General features: G+C 35.4%; 1 protein-coding gene across 3 annotated transcripts in view; it reads right to left on the reverse strand.

Annotated features, from left to right (window-relative positions):
* Positions 1–15419, reverse strand: part of grn (GATA binding protein grain) — a 334408-nt gene that overhangs the window by 150992 nt on the left and 167997 nt on the right. For all 3 annotated transcript variants that reach the window (XM_081742090.1, XM_081742088.1, XM_081742089.1), the window contains one exon: positions 11631–11776. In XM_081742090.1, the coding sequence (XP_081598216.1) occupies positions 11631–11776 (146 nt within the window). The remainder of the gene's footprint in view (positions 1–11630; positions 11777–15419) is intronic.

The raw sequence follows: 15419 nt of genomic DNA on the forward strand, positions 1-15419 counted from the left end.
GCGGCAATGAAAAAAAAAAATCAAACGGTCTCCATTTTGAAACAGTATGACGGATCCAATTCGATATTTGTAATATGAATGAACTGACCAAATTTAGTTTTAATCCGTTCGCTTTTAGGGAAGCCACTGTATCCACTATATACAAGAAATGGATTCTATTATTATAGAAATAGATGGATATCGTGAGATCTCCGCAATAGGTATAGTAAAAATCCCACACAATCTTATTACAAACCAGAAATTATAAGGGGGGTCGCTGGCAACAGGATATGATAAAATGATTGTTGTGATAGAAATTAGGTTGAGAATTGGTTTACAGTAACAAATTTTAACCATAAAATCATCAATTTTCGACAGACCTAAAATAGACCTACGTCCTTATCTTAGATACATCAGCGTGTGTGCACCCTAGGGGAAAATGAAATGAAATCTTTGAGTTTTACGTCCCACGGTTATGCCGGTTAGGCTAAAGGAGACGGTGATGATGAGTGATGAATGAAATGGTGGAGTGAAGAAAGTGGGAGGAAACGGGAGAACCCCGAGAAAACCCACGCACACGGTGTTTGTCCACCACAAAGTTCACTTGGCAGGGGCTGGGATCGAACCCGGGACCCCAAGCACCAGAAGTGAACGCTCTACCACTGAGCCACCGAGGCCCCTTGTACCCAAGGGAATATATAAATCCTATTGCATTCTTTTGATTGAGTCAGTAACAGGAACGCCCGAAGAAAATTATCTAGAGGGGGGGGGGCATCTCCATGGTTGCTCTATTACGTCTGGTATTTAATACACGTGGTTTGCTATATTACGTATACATTTTTGTAAGCCAAGGGGGGCACCCTGCCCTCCCCTTCGGGAGTCCATGGTTAGAAATAAAAATTGAAAAAAATATAATGCACTGCCCACATCTCTTGCTAAATGTACAAAGGAGTATAAGACTTTTCACAGGTTGTGATACTAAAACCATATGGCAACACTTCGTCAATTTTTACGTATGTATCTCATACGTAAGCAAAGCATATTCAGAAGCGATAGCAGCTGTCGAAACCGTTTCTGGTAGTAAACCTTTTTATCCCTCCCATTCCACCTCTCCGTCCTGCCCCCCCCCCCCCTTCGAATGCCTTTTCATCATAGCAGTGTAAGTGTCTAGTTAAAAACAGAGATAACATCTACAGAAACGCGTTGTTGGAAGCCACCCTCCAATCTGGAGCTTATATAACAACACAGCACATGGATTAAAGGTTCTAACTTTTATTATTATTATAAAGAATCAGGGCCATGAGTAAAATATATGGTGTTATAAGCAATGGTTGCACTCAAGTTATTTATTACATCAAGACAGAAAAAAACGTAATTCTAAGTTAAGGTAAAGAGATATTTTAATATTTTAAAAAAGAAAAACAGTCCTCAGGTACCAATTACAATTCCATGGCCTTCTAAACAGTGTTGACTATGCAAGGTTAGATCCTTAAAACAAACCTTATAAGGTTCTGAGTTCCTATCTTGCCAGAAACCATCGTTAATTCTTGTCCAGGTATTTCAATCTTTGGTATTTCTGTTTAGATATTTCACATTGTAAAATCACTGCTTAGCTATTGTTCAACTATTTAATATTTTTTTGTTTAACTCTATTTTATTTTCCCTTTCGTTAACTTAGTTCATGCGGTTGTATGTTTGCTTAGCTACTGTGGTTCGTTGCGTTATTCAATGTTCTTATTGAGAACTAATTTTACCTTTAGTTGGTTGACTTCTGTACATTCATGTTCAAAATTGATTGTTTCAGATTTATTTTCCTAAAGATGGATCAATATTTTATACAATTCTCTAAAACAAAATTAAAAAAAGAAAAAGCACACTTAATGTAGTAAATTACTGCACGAGGCCTGTTGAAAAAATATCCAACCTTCTTTGTTTTGGGGAAAACTACGTACGTGACAAAAATTGCGTCATGAAAGAGGGGGATCCATGATGTCATTAGCTTGCAGATAGTGTTACTTTCATTTGGATCTGCTGTTGTAAAAGAATGGTTATGTTAGGTGCTTTTCTGTAGTCTCGGTGCAGTTAAAATATAAAAAGGCATGGGTGTACGGATAGGATGCGACAACGAAATCATTATCTTGAATATTTTCGTTTAGCTATTCCAATCTTGAATATTATGATTTAATTATTTTAATCTTGAATATTTTCATTTGGCTATTCCAATCTTGAATATTTTGATTTAATTATTTTAATCTTTAATATTTTCATTTTGCTATTTCAATCTGGAATATTTTGATTCAACTAATTTAATCTTGAATATTTTCATTTGGCTATTCCAATCTTGAATATTTTGATTTAATTATTTTAATCTTGAATATTTTCATTTGCTTATTGCAATCTTGAATATTTTGATTCAACTAATTTAATCTTGAATATTTTCATTTGGCTATTCCAATCGTGAATATTTTGATTCAACTAATTTAATCTTGAATATTTTCATTTTACTATTCCAATCTTGGATATTTTGATTCAACTAATTTAATCTTGAATATTTTCACTTGGCTATTCCAATCTTGAATATTTTGATTTAATTATTTTAATCTTGAATATTTTCATTTGGCTATTTCAATCTGGAATATTTTGATTCAACTAATTTAATCTTGAATATTTCATTTAGCTATTCCAATCTAGAATATTTTCATTTAGCTACTCCAATCTAGAATATTTTGATTAGCTATTCCAATCTTGAATATTTTGATTAGCTATTACAATCTTGAATATTTTGATTTAGCTACTTTAATCTTAAAAAAATTGATTTAACTATTTCATTAAATAATGTTTAGTTTTTTTTTCTTTTGTTTAAGCTTTTAAAATTTTATTTTCCTTCTCACCTAGGTTTATATTTTCGTTATACTAATATTATTTAATCAGACCATGGTGCTTCTTACCATTTCAGTTACACAATCTTCATGATCACCCCTTTACTCTGAATGTAACTCTATCGTATAATGAACAGAGATGAGCTGTAATGATAGAACAGAATTTATAAAAGATAAGATTGCTTTCTGTTCTTGGTTGAGGTCCGAACTAATTATCTTGTTATAGACATTAAATGTGTCTTGAAACTTGATATTATTACTATTATTATTCTACGATACCGGATACCTTGTCCCATTAGTTTAAGCGTTTGTGGTGATAATGAGGAGGTAATTTCACGCATATGGGAAACCCACGTATCTTTTCTTCCAAAGCGTGGTTAATTGTCACATATATATATATATATAGACATTGGTCGAACATAAACGCCTGACCACAGAGACTTTTCTTTTGAAATTACCCTGCGTACAATTGAGTTTAACCCATTCTTTTGTTGATGAAATTACAATGGGAGGCTGTGAACTCTCGTGACAAAGGTGATTACGTTATTACGCTGTTTATGCTTTGTGAGTTCAGCGTTGAAATTGGAGAAGTCCTTTTTTTTTTATTTTTATTATTTTTGTTGTTTGTTGTTTAGTAGCTTCCATTGTCAGTTTCTTCCGCTGTTTGCTTTCTTCTTCTCTCGCCCCCCCCCCTTCGCATCTCAACTACTTACTTTCCTTATTTTTAAATGTCATTGTTTTAACGTCTGCTTTGAACACTCAAGTCGTCAAGAAATAAGCACTTTTAACTTTCCTGTGGTCCAGTGGCGGATCTAGAGGCTGAAAACTGAGGAGGAGGCAGCCAAAACCCAAACTATAATAGGTATATCATGAGTTTACAATGAACTTTAAAAAATATACAGGGTAGTAAGAACCTATTTGAACAAACTGCGGGGGCTGATTTCCGACACCGAAACCAGCAAAAAAGTCCTCTGGAACTTTGTTCTGTGATGGATAGTTTCGGCGATATAGGGTGTCGAAAGCGTGGAAAATGTTCAGTGATGGATAGTTTCGGCGATATAAGGTGTCGAAAGCGTGGAAAATGTTCAGCGATGGATAGTTTCGGCGATATAGGGTGCCGAAAGCGTGGAAAATGTTCAGTGATGGATAGTTTCGGCGATATAGGGTGTCGAAAGCGTGGAAAATGTTCAGCGATGGATAGTTTCGGCGATATAGGGTGCCGAAAGCGTGGAAAATGTTCAGTGATGGATAGTTTCGGCGATATAGGGTGCCGAAAGCGTGGAAAACTGAACTTCAGAGGGCTGTAATTTAAAAACAACACAACGTAGAGAAATGAAATGAAATCTTGAGTTTTACGTCCTACGGTTATGCCGGTTAGGCTAAAGGAGACGATAATTACGAGTAATGAATGAAATGGTGGAATGAAGAAAGTGGGAGGAAACGGGAGAACCTGGGGAGTCACGTCAATGAAAGATGTGACAGCCACTACGTCTAGAAAGCTCCTAATACGTGACAAGGCGACACAGCGCGCTAAGCACGTGCTCGTCGTTTGGTTGGACGTAGTTCAGCCAGTCGCTGATAGATGGCGTTGGAGCGGTTCAGGCCCTTAAATCGGCTGCTACGCCAAGTGTTTTTTTTTTTTTTTTTTTTTTTAAGTATGAGTTAGCTTATCACATTCAAACACTTTTATATCTGGTGTTGTAGTAAGAGTTTCGATTACTTCAAGTAACTATCAATACTATTGGCACACTATGCAAAATCAGCATCTGTTTCTCCACTGAGAATCGAAGTTAAGACGAGGAGCACGAAAGTGAGATGTACTAAGCATTCGACTATGCTCGGAGATGAGTACACTCAAGTCCAAAATTATTGTCGCCTGTCTATAAATATGTTGTTGTAGGAATATAATTTGATAACGAATTTGTTCGGTATTTTTTTTTATAATGCTAGTATGTGTATAAATCGGCAAAGACATGTATGTGGCAAATTTCATGTCAAAAGAGCAGTAAATAAAAGCAATAAAACGAAAATAAAAATTTCTTGTTCATTTAGCAATATTCTGTTTTACTCACTCTAATTTTCGTATTTATAATTCTTTTCCTACGAAATTTACCACAAACATAGTACATTTCCCGATTATACACATAGTATCAGTATTAAAAGTACCCTGAGAAATCATTATCAAATTATATTCTTACAAGAAGACAGTTATAGATACGCGACAATCACTTTGGACATAAGTGTACATAAAATAGGAAAAAATATCAAAGCTAGAGAAACAATAATCAGTTCAAATAGATAAATAAAAAGCAGAACGAAACAATGCTAAATTCACAGCAAATGGCTAAACAAAAGAATAAGTTAGCAGAACAAAATAGCGAAAAATTCACAGCAAATGGCTAAACAAAAGTATAAGTTAGCAGAACAAAATAGCGAAAAATTCACAGCAAATGGCTAAACAAAAGTATAAGTTAGCAGAACAAAATAGCGAAAAATTCACAGCAAATGGCTAAACAAAAGAATAAGTTAGCAGAACAAAATAACGAAAAATTCACCAGTAACTCAAATAGCTAAGTAAAAGGATAAGATAGCAGAAGAAAGCAACACAAAATACATTACAAATAATGAAAATTTTCTGAAGGATAAGCTCGAAGAAAAAAAAAAAGATTAAACTTGATTCCTGATGATGTAATCAAATACAGCAGAAGAAAATCAGTACAAGATTTTAAACATATTCTGACAACAGTATGAAACAAACGTGTTTCAAAGGCAAGGTGAGTGCAACAATGACGACCTTCTAAACATACATTTCTACCCAAAAATATTTGACGTAAAATGTGTTGTACTGAATAATAAAAAATTGTATCTCACAGTGTGAATGGTCTCTCTCATCAGAAGCAAATTTCCGCCCGTCTCCGTCCCTGAGCAGAGGATAATAACACGGACATATACCATATTCGTCATGCAATATACGTATATATTTTATGTAACATTTGCGGGGGAAGATGTATTTGAAATGAAAGAAACTTTTTATCTTAGGTACAATCTTACTACAAAATGTTTAATTCCAATGCCACGTCAAATGAAGAAAGAAGGAATTTTACTACATTCGTGGACACATCACAGACAGCCTGGGGCCGCCTCCTCCAAATCATCCCCCCCCCCTCTTCTAAACTTTTCCGCCATGAAACAGAGCTCTCGGGATGTCCTCCCCGCTTCAGTAACTGCTACCGCCCTCCCCTTGACGTAAAAAGATAACGCGTATATAATTTTTATACGTTCCATTGTCTTCCTTCCCGTCATGCAACGCGGGGGAAGTGAAGAAGAACGCACACACACCTCCGCCTTCACCCCCCCGGACACCCCGTGGCAGCCGAAGCGACAAAACTCCCTCTCTCGCGTCAAATGGGAAACGACATTTTCTGTTCTGTTAGTGAATGAGTTTGTGTTATAGATCCTTTTTATAACAAAACAACTTCTATGACAAGTTTAATTATTCAGAAAAAGAGGAAACATCTCATATAGCACAGGAATAATTTTTAAAACATTATCCTTTCTAAATTACTAAATTTTAAATGCTGTACGAGACATGTTCAACGAATATTTAGTAGCCAAAAAATATAATGAATTGCTGTAAATAATGAAACAAGTTTAATAAACATAACAAACAAACCTCATTTCGACGTTCCAACATGAACTTGGAAGGGCCGTTATTTGACTGACAGGATACCCAGTCCCAGTGAATGTCTAATTTATAAATAATAGAAGTAATGGTGTGCTAATACACATCGTGTCAGCACAGGCGCGCGCACAGAAATTTTTGTTAAGAGTCTTCATCCCAGCGAAATTAAAATACCGCTAATTTTACAGTAATTATGTGATATCTTCAAATAGATAAAAGATAATCGAAATGTGGAACAGGAGCGCCCTAGACAATATTATTTTACATAAGAAACCGTTATCACGACTCACTTATCTGCTTTCGCTTTCAAGCCATTTTGAAAATCGGCATTTATTTTCGCGTTTCTAAACAGCTGAAAACGGAAAGCCACTAGATGACTTGTGATAACGGTTTCTCATGTAAAATAATATTGTCTAGGGCGCTCTTGTTCCATATTTCAATTATATTTTATCTATTTGAAGATATCACATAATTACTGTAAAATTAGCGGTATTTTAATTTCGCCGGGATGAAGACTCTTAAGAGTGGTTCAAACTTTGGGGTGGGGGCTGGAATACAAATCACTACGTCAATGCAGTATTGAAACAGGTATTATTGTGTACCCAAAAAGACTATAAGTAATTGTAAAATATTTCCACCTATATTTTCAGGGGGGAAATGATAGAACTAGATTGTTTTTATAAGAGAAAGAGTACAGATGTAGTGTAAGATCAAATTTTCATGCTACGTCCATCATTTCCCTATTAAGCAAGTATAGTTTTATTGACAAAGTGTACAAATGTGAGTTACGATTTTTTTTAGAGAGGGGGGGGGGAGAGAGATCAGGACTCGGTGAAACTCCATGTGTCGGCTGAAAGTCCATCTAACAATTCGGTGTTCGAGATAAATGCCGTCCATTATTAAGTTCCTTCTCTTAATTTTCACAACCTAACAAATTAAACTTTCTAGTATCCTATCTACCTTTCTCAATACCTTTGAACCAATATGTTCAGGCATAATGTTGAATTATTTGACTCCTGTGCGATGTATGTTCAATTAATGTCCATAAAATAACAGCATTTATCGAAATAAGTATGTCTTACGGAAATTCTGTGCGTATCATAATAAACATTGAATAGATAGGTCGCTGCTTCCCAGGTAGCATATATTTAATTTTGGTAAACTTATATATAGCTATTTACACTAACTAACTAACTCTATGGCCTATGGAACCCGGAGGTTCAATGCCGCGTTCACAGAAGCTTTCCACTGACTTCTATCCTTAACCAACTGGATCCAGTTTCTACTTTGTATGTCTATTTCTGCGAGATCTATCTTAATATTGTCCTCCCATCTGCGCCTACGTCTTTCCAAAGGTCATTTTCCAATTGGTCTTCCAGTTAAGACTTTGAAAGCATTCCTACTTTCTTCCATTCTGGCTACATGACTTGCCCACCTGAGCCTCCTAGATTTCATGACGCTAACAATGTTTGGTAAACCGTATAAATAATGTAATTCCTCGTTATGAAGTTTTCCGCCATTACCCATTCCCGTTCCTCTAGTATCCGAATATTCTTCTCAGGATCTTGTTCTCAAATACTGTCAGTCTACGTTCTTCCCTTAGAGTAAGCGAACATGTTTCGCAATCATACAGAACAACAGGCATGATTATCGTTTTATATATATTTTGAGCTTCAAATTTCTATACAGAATTCGCGACGACAAAAGATTTTGAACTGAATAATAACACGAATTTCCTGCTTTTAGTGCTGAATAAAATCTAACTGTATTCTTTTTTGTAATTCTTGAACAAAATAAGATGCAAAGAGAACAGGCAGCAAAATATTCCAAGATGCTGGCGTGTTATCAACCGGAAGTAACTTCCGGTCAAAGTTCCATTTCTTCCGCTTATTCACGGGAAGTGTAACTCTGTCCCTGAAAATTTTTCTCCGAAACTAGAGAAACAAACAAATGTTATCTAAATACAAAAGGAAAAGAAAAAAAAAGCGAAATGTGCTTTTCCTTTATTGACTGTTCTTTGCAGCTGTAATATAATAAGCTAAATCTTGGAAGTATGAAATCAGAGAAAAAGCAGTGATGTCGCCAGAAATATTACTTTCGAGGGCGCCTAGCCTAAGATTCTGTAGCCATTAACAACCTTCACACTAGGCTCCGCTGCCATTTTTATTTTCCAGCGACGGTAACAGAGAAGAAAGTATGTGGATCCTTAAAAAAATCGAAATTTCAACGAATTTACAAGATTCGTGGCCGCTGTATGAATTTTTTCCCCTTTCTTTAATGTCCGTTCATCCCCATATTATAGAATCTTATATATATATATATATATATATATATATATATATATATATATATACAAGGGCGGATCTAAGGGGGGGCTACGGGGCTATAGCCCCCCCCCTTGACGCTCAGGTTTACACAGGATAAAATGGGCTTCAATTCTGCTTTACACTGGATAAAACGGCAAATTATGGTTTAGCCCCTCCCTTGATCATATCCTGGATCCGCCACTGTATATATATATATATATATATATATATATATATATATATATATATATATATAACACTCCCCTAGAGGCCATACCGTTCAACGTATCAAGAATCAAATTTTAAACTCAAAGTATCTATATAAGAATTTCCAGAGAAGCTTTTCAAATTTACTTCGTACATCCCAAAATAAAGACAGTTTAGTGGGGAGGGGGTGAAAATTTTAAAACTGCTATTTTCTCGTAAACAGATCTAATGATTCTGTTTATTGTTCATAATTTGACATTTCACTAACACCCTTTTAATTGGCGGGTGGGTGTTTAAAGTGCGTTGTCAAAAGTTTATTTATTTTATTTTATTATTATTATTAGATATTATTTATTTATTTTTTATTATTATTTATTATTATTATTATTATTATTATTATTATTATTATTATTATTATTATTTTACAGAAATCGCATTTGAAAGTTCAGACAATCTAAAATCCAGTTTTGGAAAAATGATTAGCTGTTGAGGCTCGTCATGTTAAAGAGTCTTCATCCTGGCGAAATTAAAATACCACTAATTTTACAGTAATTATGTGATATCTTCAAATAGATAATATATAATCGAAATGTGGAACAAGAACGCCCTAGACAATATCATTTTACATGAGAAACCGTTATCACGACTCACTTATCAGCTTTCGATTTCGAGCCATTTTGAAAATCGGCATTTATTTTCGCGTTTCTAAACGGCTGAAAACGGAAAGCCACTAGGTGACTTGTGATAATGGTACCTCACGCAAAATAATATTGTCTAGGGCGCTCTTGTTCCACATTTCAATTGTCTTTTATCTATTTGAAGATATCACATAATTACTGTAAAATTAGCGGTATTTTAATTTCGCCAGGATAAGGCCTCTTAAATATTTTGTCTTTTGGCAGGTCCTGGGACTAATGAGTTTTAAATTTGAGGTTTGGGCCCCTAAAAATGTATTCTTGTGAAGGTAATTATGGATGTCGTCTTTGCTTGAAAGACTACCCGCACTGTTGTTGATATCAGATGGTTAGTATAATCATCAGGATGCGAAATACTAATCTGTCCGTGGAATATAATGTTGAAATGAACATGAATGAGTTTAAACTCGCCAAATCTAAAAACTTAAATATTTTCTATTTTCAAACAATCATTCATCTTATGGGAGTAATTATGAATTTCATCCTTCTACTGATAGACTACCCGAAGTGCTGTTGAGATTAGCGGGTTAGTATAATGCTGAAGATGTAAAATACTAATCTCTGTGTGGAATACAACGTTAAAATGAAACTAATGCCTTTCTACTGGACAAATCGATAAAGATTTCAATATTTTCTTTAAAAAAATATATAGAGAGAGATCTTTTGTTTGTAATCTCGGCGAAGGTTTGAGGATGCTGTTGTGAGGCTTATCACAATAACGTGTATTAGTGAATAATTATATTTTAATAATCTGTAAAATGTAAATTGTGCACTGTTCAAGGAATGTAATATTTTGTAGTTTTGCCAGCGGACTTAGTGCAAAGTGGGATCTTATTGTTGTCTAATTTCTAATTTTAATTAACTTTGAATGTTACAAATTTGAATGAGGCCGTCGGTTTTTACAATATTTCATTGTTAAATTTTAATGTAAATAATTAGGCAAAAATTGCTTTGTTGTTACATTACATATATATAGAGAGAACATTGTTGAACCATTGTTTGGAATAGAACTTAACTATATTTCATTGTTATTTGACGTTAAATATGAACACCATTGAATTTTTAAATTTAAATGTGTAATTATAACGCCAAAAGTAAAAACTATTGTCCAGGAACTATTATATATATAAAACAATTCTTCTCAGAGTATAAACACCTCATCCAGTTCCTTGCCAGGTGGTAAAGTGCTAAGGACCGACGATTTTCTATTTTCAAATATTCCATCATTTTACTGAAGTTTTTCTGAGGGGAGACTGGAAAATGCAAAAATGCAAACTTCAATTGGGTTAAGTTCCAAAGTTGGGCGTCCGTTTCCAGCAAAATTTTCAAAATTTACAGGAAAGATATGGATGATTTGATCGTTTGTGTGCTTGATAATATATAAGGGTCTCGAAAAATCTGTTTATTTGTCCCATATAAGCGGTTATAAACATGGGACTATACGGCGAGCGGAGGGAACTACTTGGCGCAGGATAACCAAACAGTTGCATTGTGGGAAAGTAACGAGCATTTGTGTTATCAACATGGCGAATGTACAAGGGCAATGAACTAACAGTTTTAACATTTGTGAAGCAATACGTTGATAACAAGCAAAATCTTTTTAAATTTGTGAAGAGCACGGATTAATGAACCTAATAACAAATTGCAGAAAATGTGGAAAGGAGGTAACAGCGAAAAAAACGTGGCGAAAGCGGACGCCCAACTTCGGAACAATAAATGCCCTTCAATTTTCACGTTGTATACCCTGTGACAAACCAAATTTCTTTTCGAGGTATAACACCTTGACAATGTTGCTTGTTTATATTTTTTTTATCTCTCACTATTTTTCTTAACGGCCACTCTGAGTACACATAGAAAATAATAAATGTGATTTTTTACTCACCAGTCTTCTTTTAGGTTTGATGAGGGGCCTGTTTTGGCCGTTCATCTTGTAGTAGAGTCCACAGGCGTTGCAGAGATAATGACCTGTGCCATCGCGACGCCAGAGTGGCGTGGAGGTCGCGCCGCAGTTGACGCACTCCCTGCCCTCTGGAATAAAACAAAAACATCACAAGAGTCAGGAAATAACAAAATAATATAATTGTTGTACATACACAAGACAATTCACATGCATCTTTCATTATAACAGCTATACTATACGATACAACAATAAGATTGTAACCTGAAAAATGTAACCTAAAAGTCAATTATATTAAATATTTTGGCTAGTGTTACCCACGAGGTAAGATTTGGGGGCTTTCTCATCTCGGAAAAATCTCCTAAAAGTGTAATGTTGTCTCGAAAAGTACTTGTATGGGAAGAAGTCGGTCGCGTCTCCTGTATCTCGTCTCACGAAAATTCAGTCTCGTCTCGAGAGAACACATACATACAACAGTTACACACATATATACACACAAAAATCCTTAAATATTGACTGATTGTTTAAATTTTGTTTATTTTCAACACAAAGCCTATATGAGACGGGGTCTGCTGTTTAAAGAAGAACTGAATGACTAACATTAACTAACTAACTAACTAACTAACTCTATGGCCTATGGAACCCGCAGGTTTAATGCCGCGTTCACGAAAGCTCTCCACTGACTTCTATCCTTAGCCAACTGAATTCAGTTTCTACTTTGGATTCCTATTTCTGCGGGATTCATCTTTATATTGCCCCCCCCCCCCCCATCTATGCCTAAGTCTTCCTAATGAACGTTTTCCGATTGCTCTTCCAGTTAAGACATTGAAAACGTTCCTAATTTCTTCCATTCTGGCTACACGACCTTTCCACCTAAGCCTCCTCGATTTGATGACCCTAACAATGTTTGGTAAATCGTACGAATTATGTAGTTCCTCGTTATGAAGTTTGTTATTCCTCATTCCCATTCCTCTTGGGTCCGAATATTCGTCTCAGGATTTCATTCTTAAATACTTTCAATCTACATTTTTCTCCTCAGAGTAAGCGACCATGTTTCGCAACCATATAGAACAACAGCCAAGAGATTTTGAACTGAGTAATAAGAACACGAATTCCCTGGTTTTAGTCGACATCGTGACAATCACTCGGTAAGTAATATCGAAATATTTAAGAAGTAAATACTAAAATAATTTGTCGGTTTCATCGTCCAAATACTTCTAAAAATTGCTGAAAAAGTTGTCAGTCGCTTTGTAAAAACAATCTCGCTATCAGCCTCTCCAAATCCGATAGATTTACCGACTTGTCGCTAAAATTAACAACATTGTTGACTTGTAAAAATTAGAACACAGCGAACTAAAATATTCTTCTGAAACAAGATACAGCATATCCAAGTCCTTGATTAGGTGTTTGTTTCGAGCTTAAAGCTGTAATTAGCAACGAGTCGCGTAGACTAAATAAATAAATAAAACAGGTACTTCCAGAAGCCTGAGTCTCCTGCATAGAAAGCTAGAGCTCTCAACCGTGTTCCAAGCGAGAAATTCAACAATATTAATTTAGTGTATCCGTTCACGGGTGCGGGTCTCATCCTGACACTGAAGATAATCATATATATTGAAAAGAAAGAAAGAAAAAAAGCATTTTCGTTTGGGACCGAACAGAAATTTACGTTCAACACAGTAGCACTATAACCAGCCGAGTTACGTAATGGCGGAGTAACGCTGAGAGAAATTTACAGCAGCAAGGAAAGAGTTAAGTTATTTTTAAGCTGATAACACCTAATTTTATAAGTGTTTTATTTATCCTGTTAAGTGTACTTATTGTTCATAAATTCTTGATCTGTTTAACTAATTAAAAGCAAACCTAACATTATCGTGTGTTGTTTTTTGACAAGCGTCTTTTACAAACCGTAAGCTTCAGTACATATATATTGAAAGATTGAAAGAGCAGATACGAATCAGAAGATACGGTCTTATTGCGCATGCCCCCCTAGCACACGCCACGGGTCTTTTTCTCACCCACACAAAGGCTCTTGCCTTCTAGCTGTATACACACACACATGCATGCATACATATATAGATAGATAGATATATATCCACCCTCCTCCATAGTGTTCCCACCTTCCTTTGCGGGGGGAGGACGGGACGGGAGGGAAAGCTTAAAACCCAAGTCGGTTGCCATAGCAACGGGTTGGGAAAATTTTACGCCTCTGATGAGTATGGCCTGGAGCTAGAACTTGCAGCAGCTACTACGTTCGATTGTTGGTTGCCGGCTCAAAAAACACTGAAAACTATTTTACACATTCAGGCAGGTGGTTATTCTTTTAATATTTTACATAAAAAAAATGCTCAAAATAAAATTATCTTCCCCCTTCAACTACGATGATTAACACAATCAATGACCGGTTCAATACAGTGTCGACACACAATCTGACAACCAGTTTGCTCTTTTAAAAAAAATCAAATTTTAACATAAATAGTGCCATTTATTATCAATAGCAAGTTCATTTAAAACTATGTATATATACACAATAATACAATGATAACTACAGTTCATAAATTGATACCACAATTCCAAATATTGCGCTGCGGACACGAATTAGACAGCCATGAGGCATAGCCCTATCACCAGAGGCGTACGCAGGGGGTGGGTCCTGGGGCCCGCCCCCTTCCCGAAATCCCGACTTTTTTGTAAATGTAGTCTACTTTCAGGGGTAATTTTTAAAATTTTCATATAATTTTGCCTTAAATTGTATTTGGACTCCCAAAACGCTTTAGACCCCTCCCGAAATAAATCCCTGCGCATCACATATGCAACCAAACGTACACTCATGTCCAAAATGATTGTCGCATATCTATAGCTGTCTTCTTGTAAAAATATAATTTGATAATTTTGCAGGGTGCTTTTAGTGCTGATACTATATGTATAATCGGGAAATATATATATTTGTGGTAAAGTTTCATAGAAAAGGAATTATAAATATGAAAATTAGAATGAGGAAAACAATATGTTGCTAAATGGACAAGAAAGCTTTATTTTCATTTTATTGTTTTTATTTACTGCTCTTTTGACATGAAATTTGCTACATACATATCTTTGTCGATTATACACATACTAACATTATGAGAAATACCGGGCGCATTCGTTATCAAATCATATTCCTACAACAACATATTTATAGACATGCGACAATAATTTTGGACATGAGTGTACATGAAGTTTATCATCCCTCCATTATGGCCCGAGAGTAAGGCAGACCTTGATGATGAGATGAAATGATAATGGTGGAGCGAGGAAAGTTGGAGAAAACGGAGAAACTCCGCGCACACAGTGTTTCTCCACTAAAAATCCCACTTGACGGAAGCTAGGATCAAAGAAGGGACCCCATGCACCAGACGTAAGCGTTCTACTACTGAGTCAATGCGATTCCGAAAAGTACATTTAGTTCAAGTCTGTTTTGATCCAACGAGCACCAATACGAAAAGTTAGAATATACAGGGTGTTTCAATACAACACCACCAACGTTTGGGAGGTGATTCCTGACACCTATAACGAAATACTTTAGTTTGTATAATATTTACCTGTACCGTGGGCAAAAAGTGCTCATAAATATGTAATATACTTAGTAGAATGTTCATTTTAAATTAACAGAAAAGAAGAATGTTTTTAATATATGTAAGAGATTATTATGGGATAGTGGTGGCTATGTACATGTTATGTGTTGACCTAGTCAAGTAAATTTATGTATTTTACGGTCTTAAAAAGAATATTTAAGAC

This window comes from Thermobia domestica, chromosome 16, assembly GCF_964235325.1.
Source record: "Thermobia domestica chromosome 16, izTheDome1.hap1.1, whole genome shotgun sequence".
Classification (NCBI taxonomy): Eukaryota; Metazoa; Arthropoda; class Insecta; order Zygentoma; family Lepismatidae; genus Thermobia; species Thermobia domestica.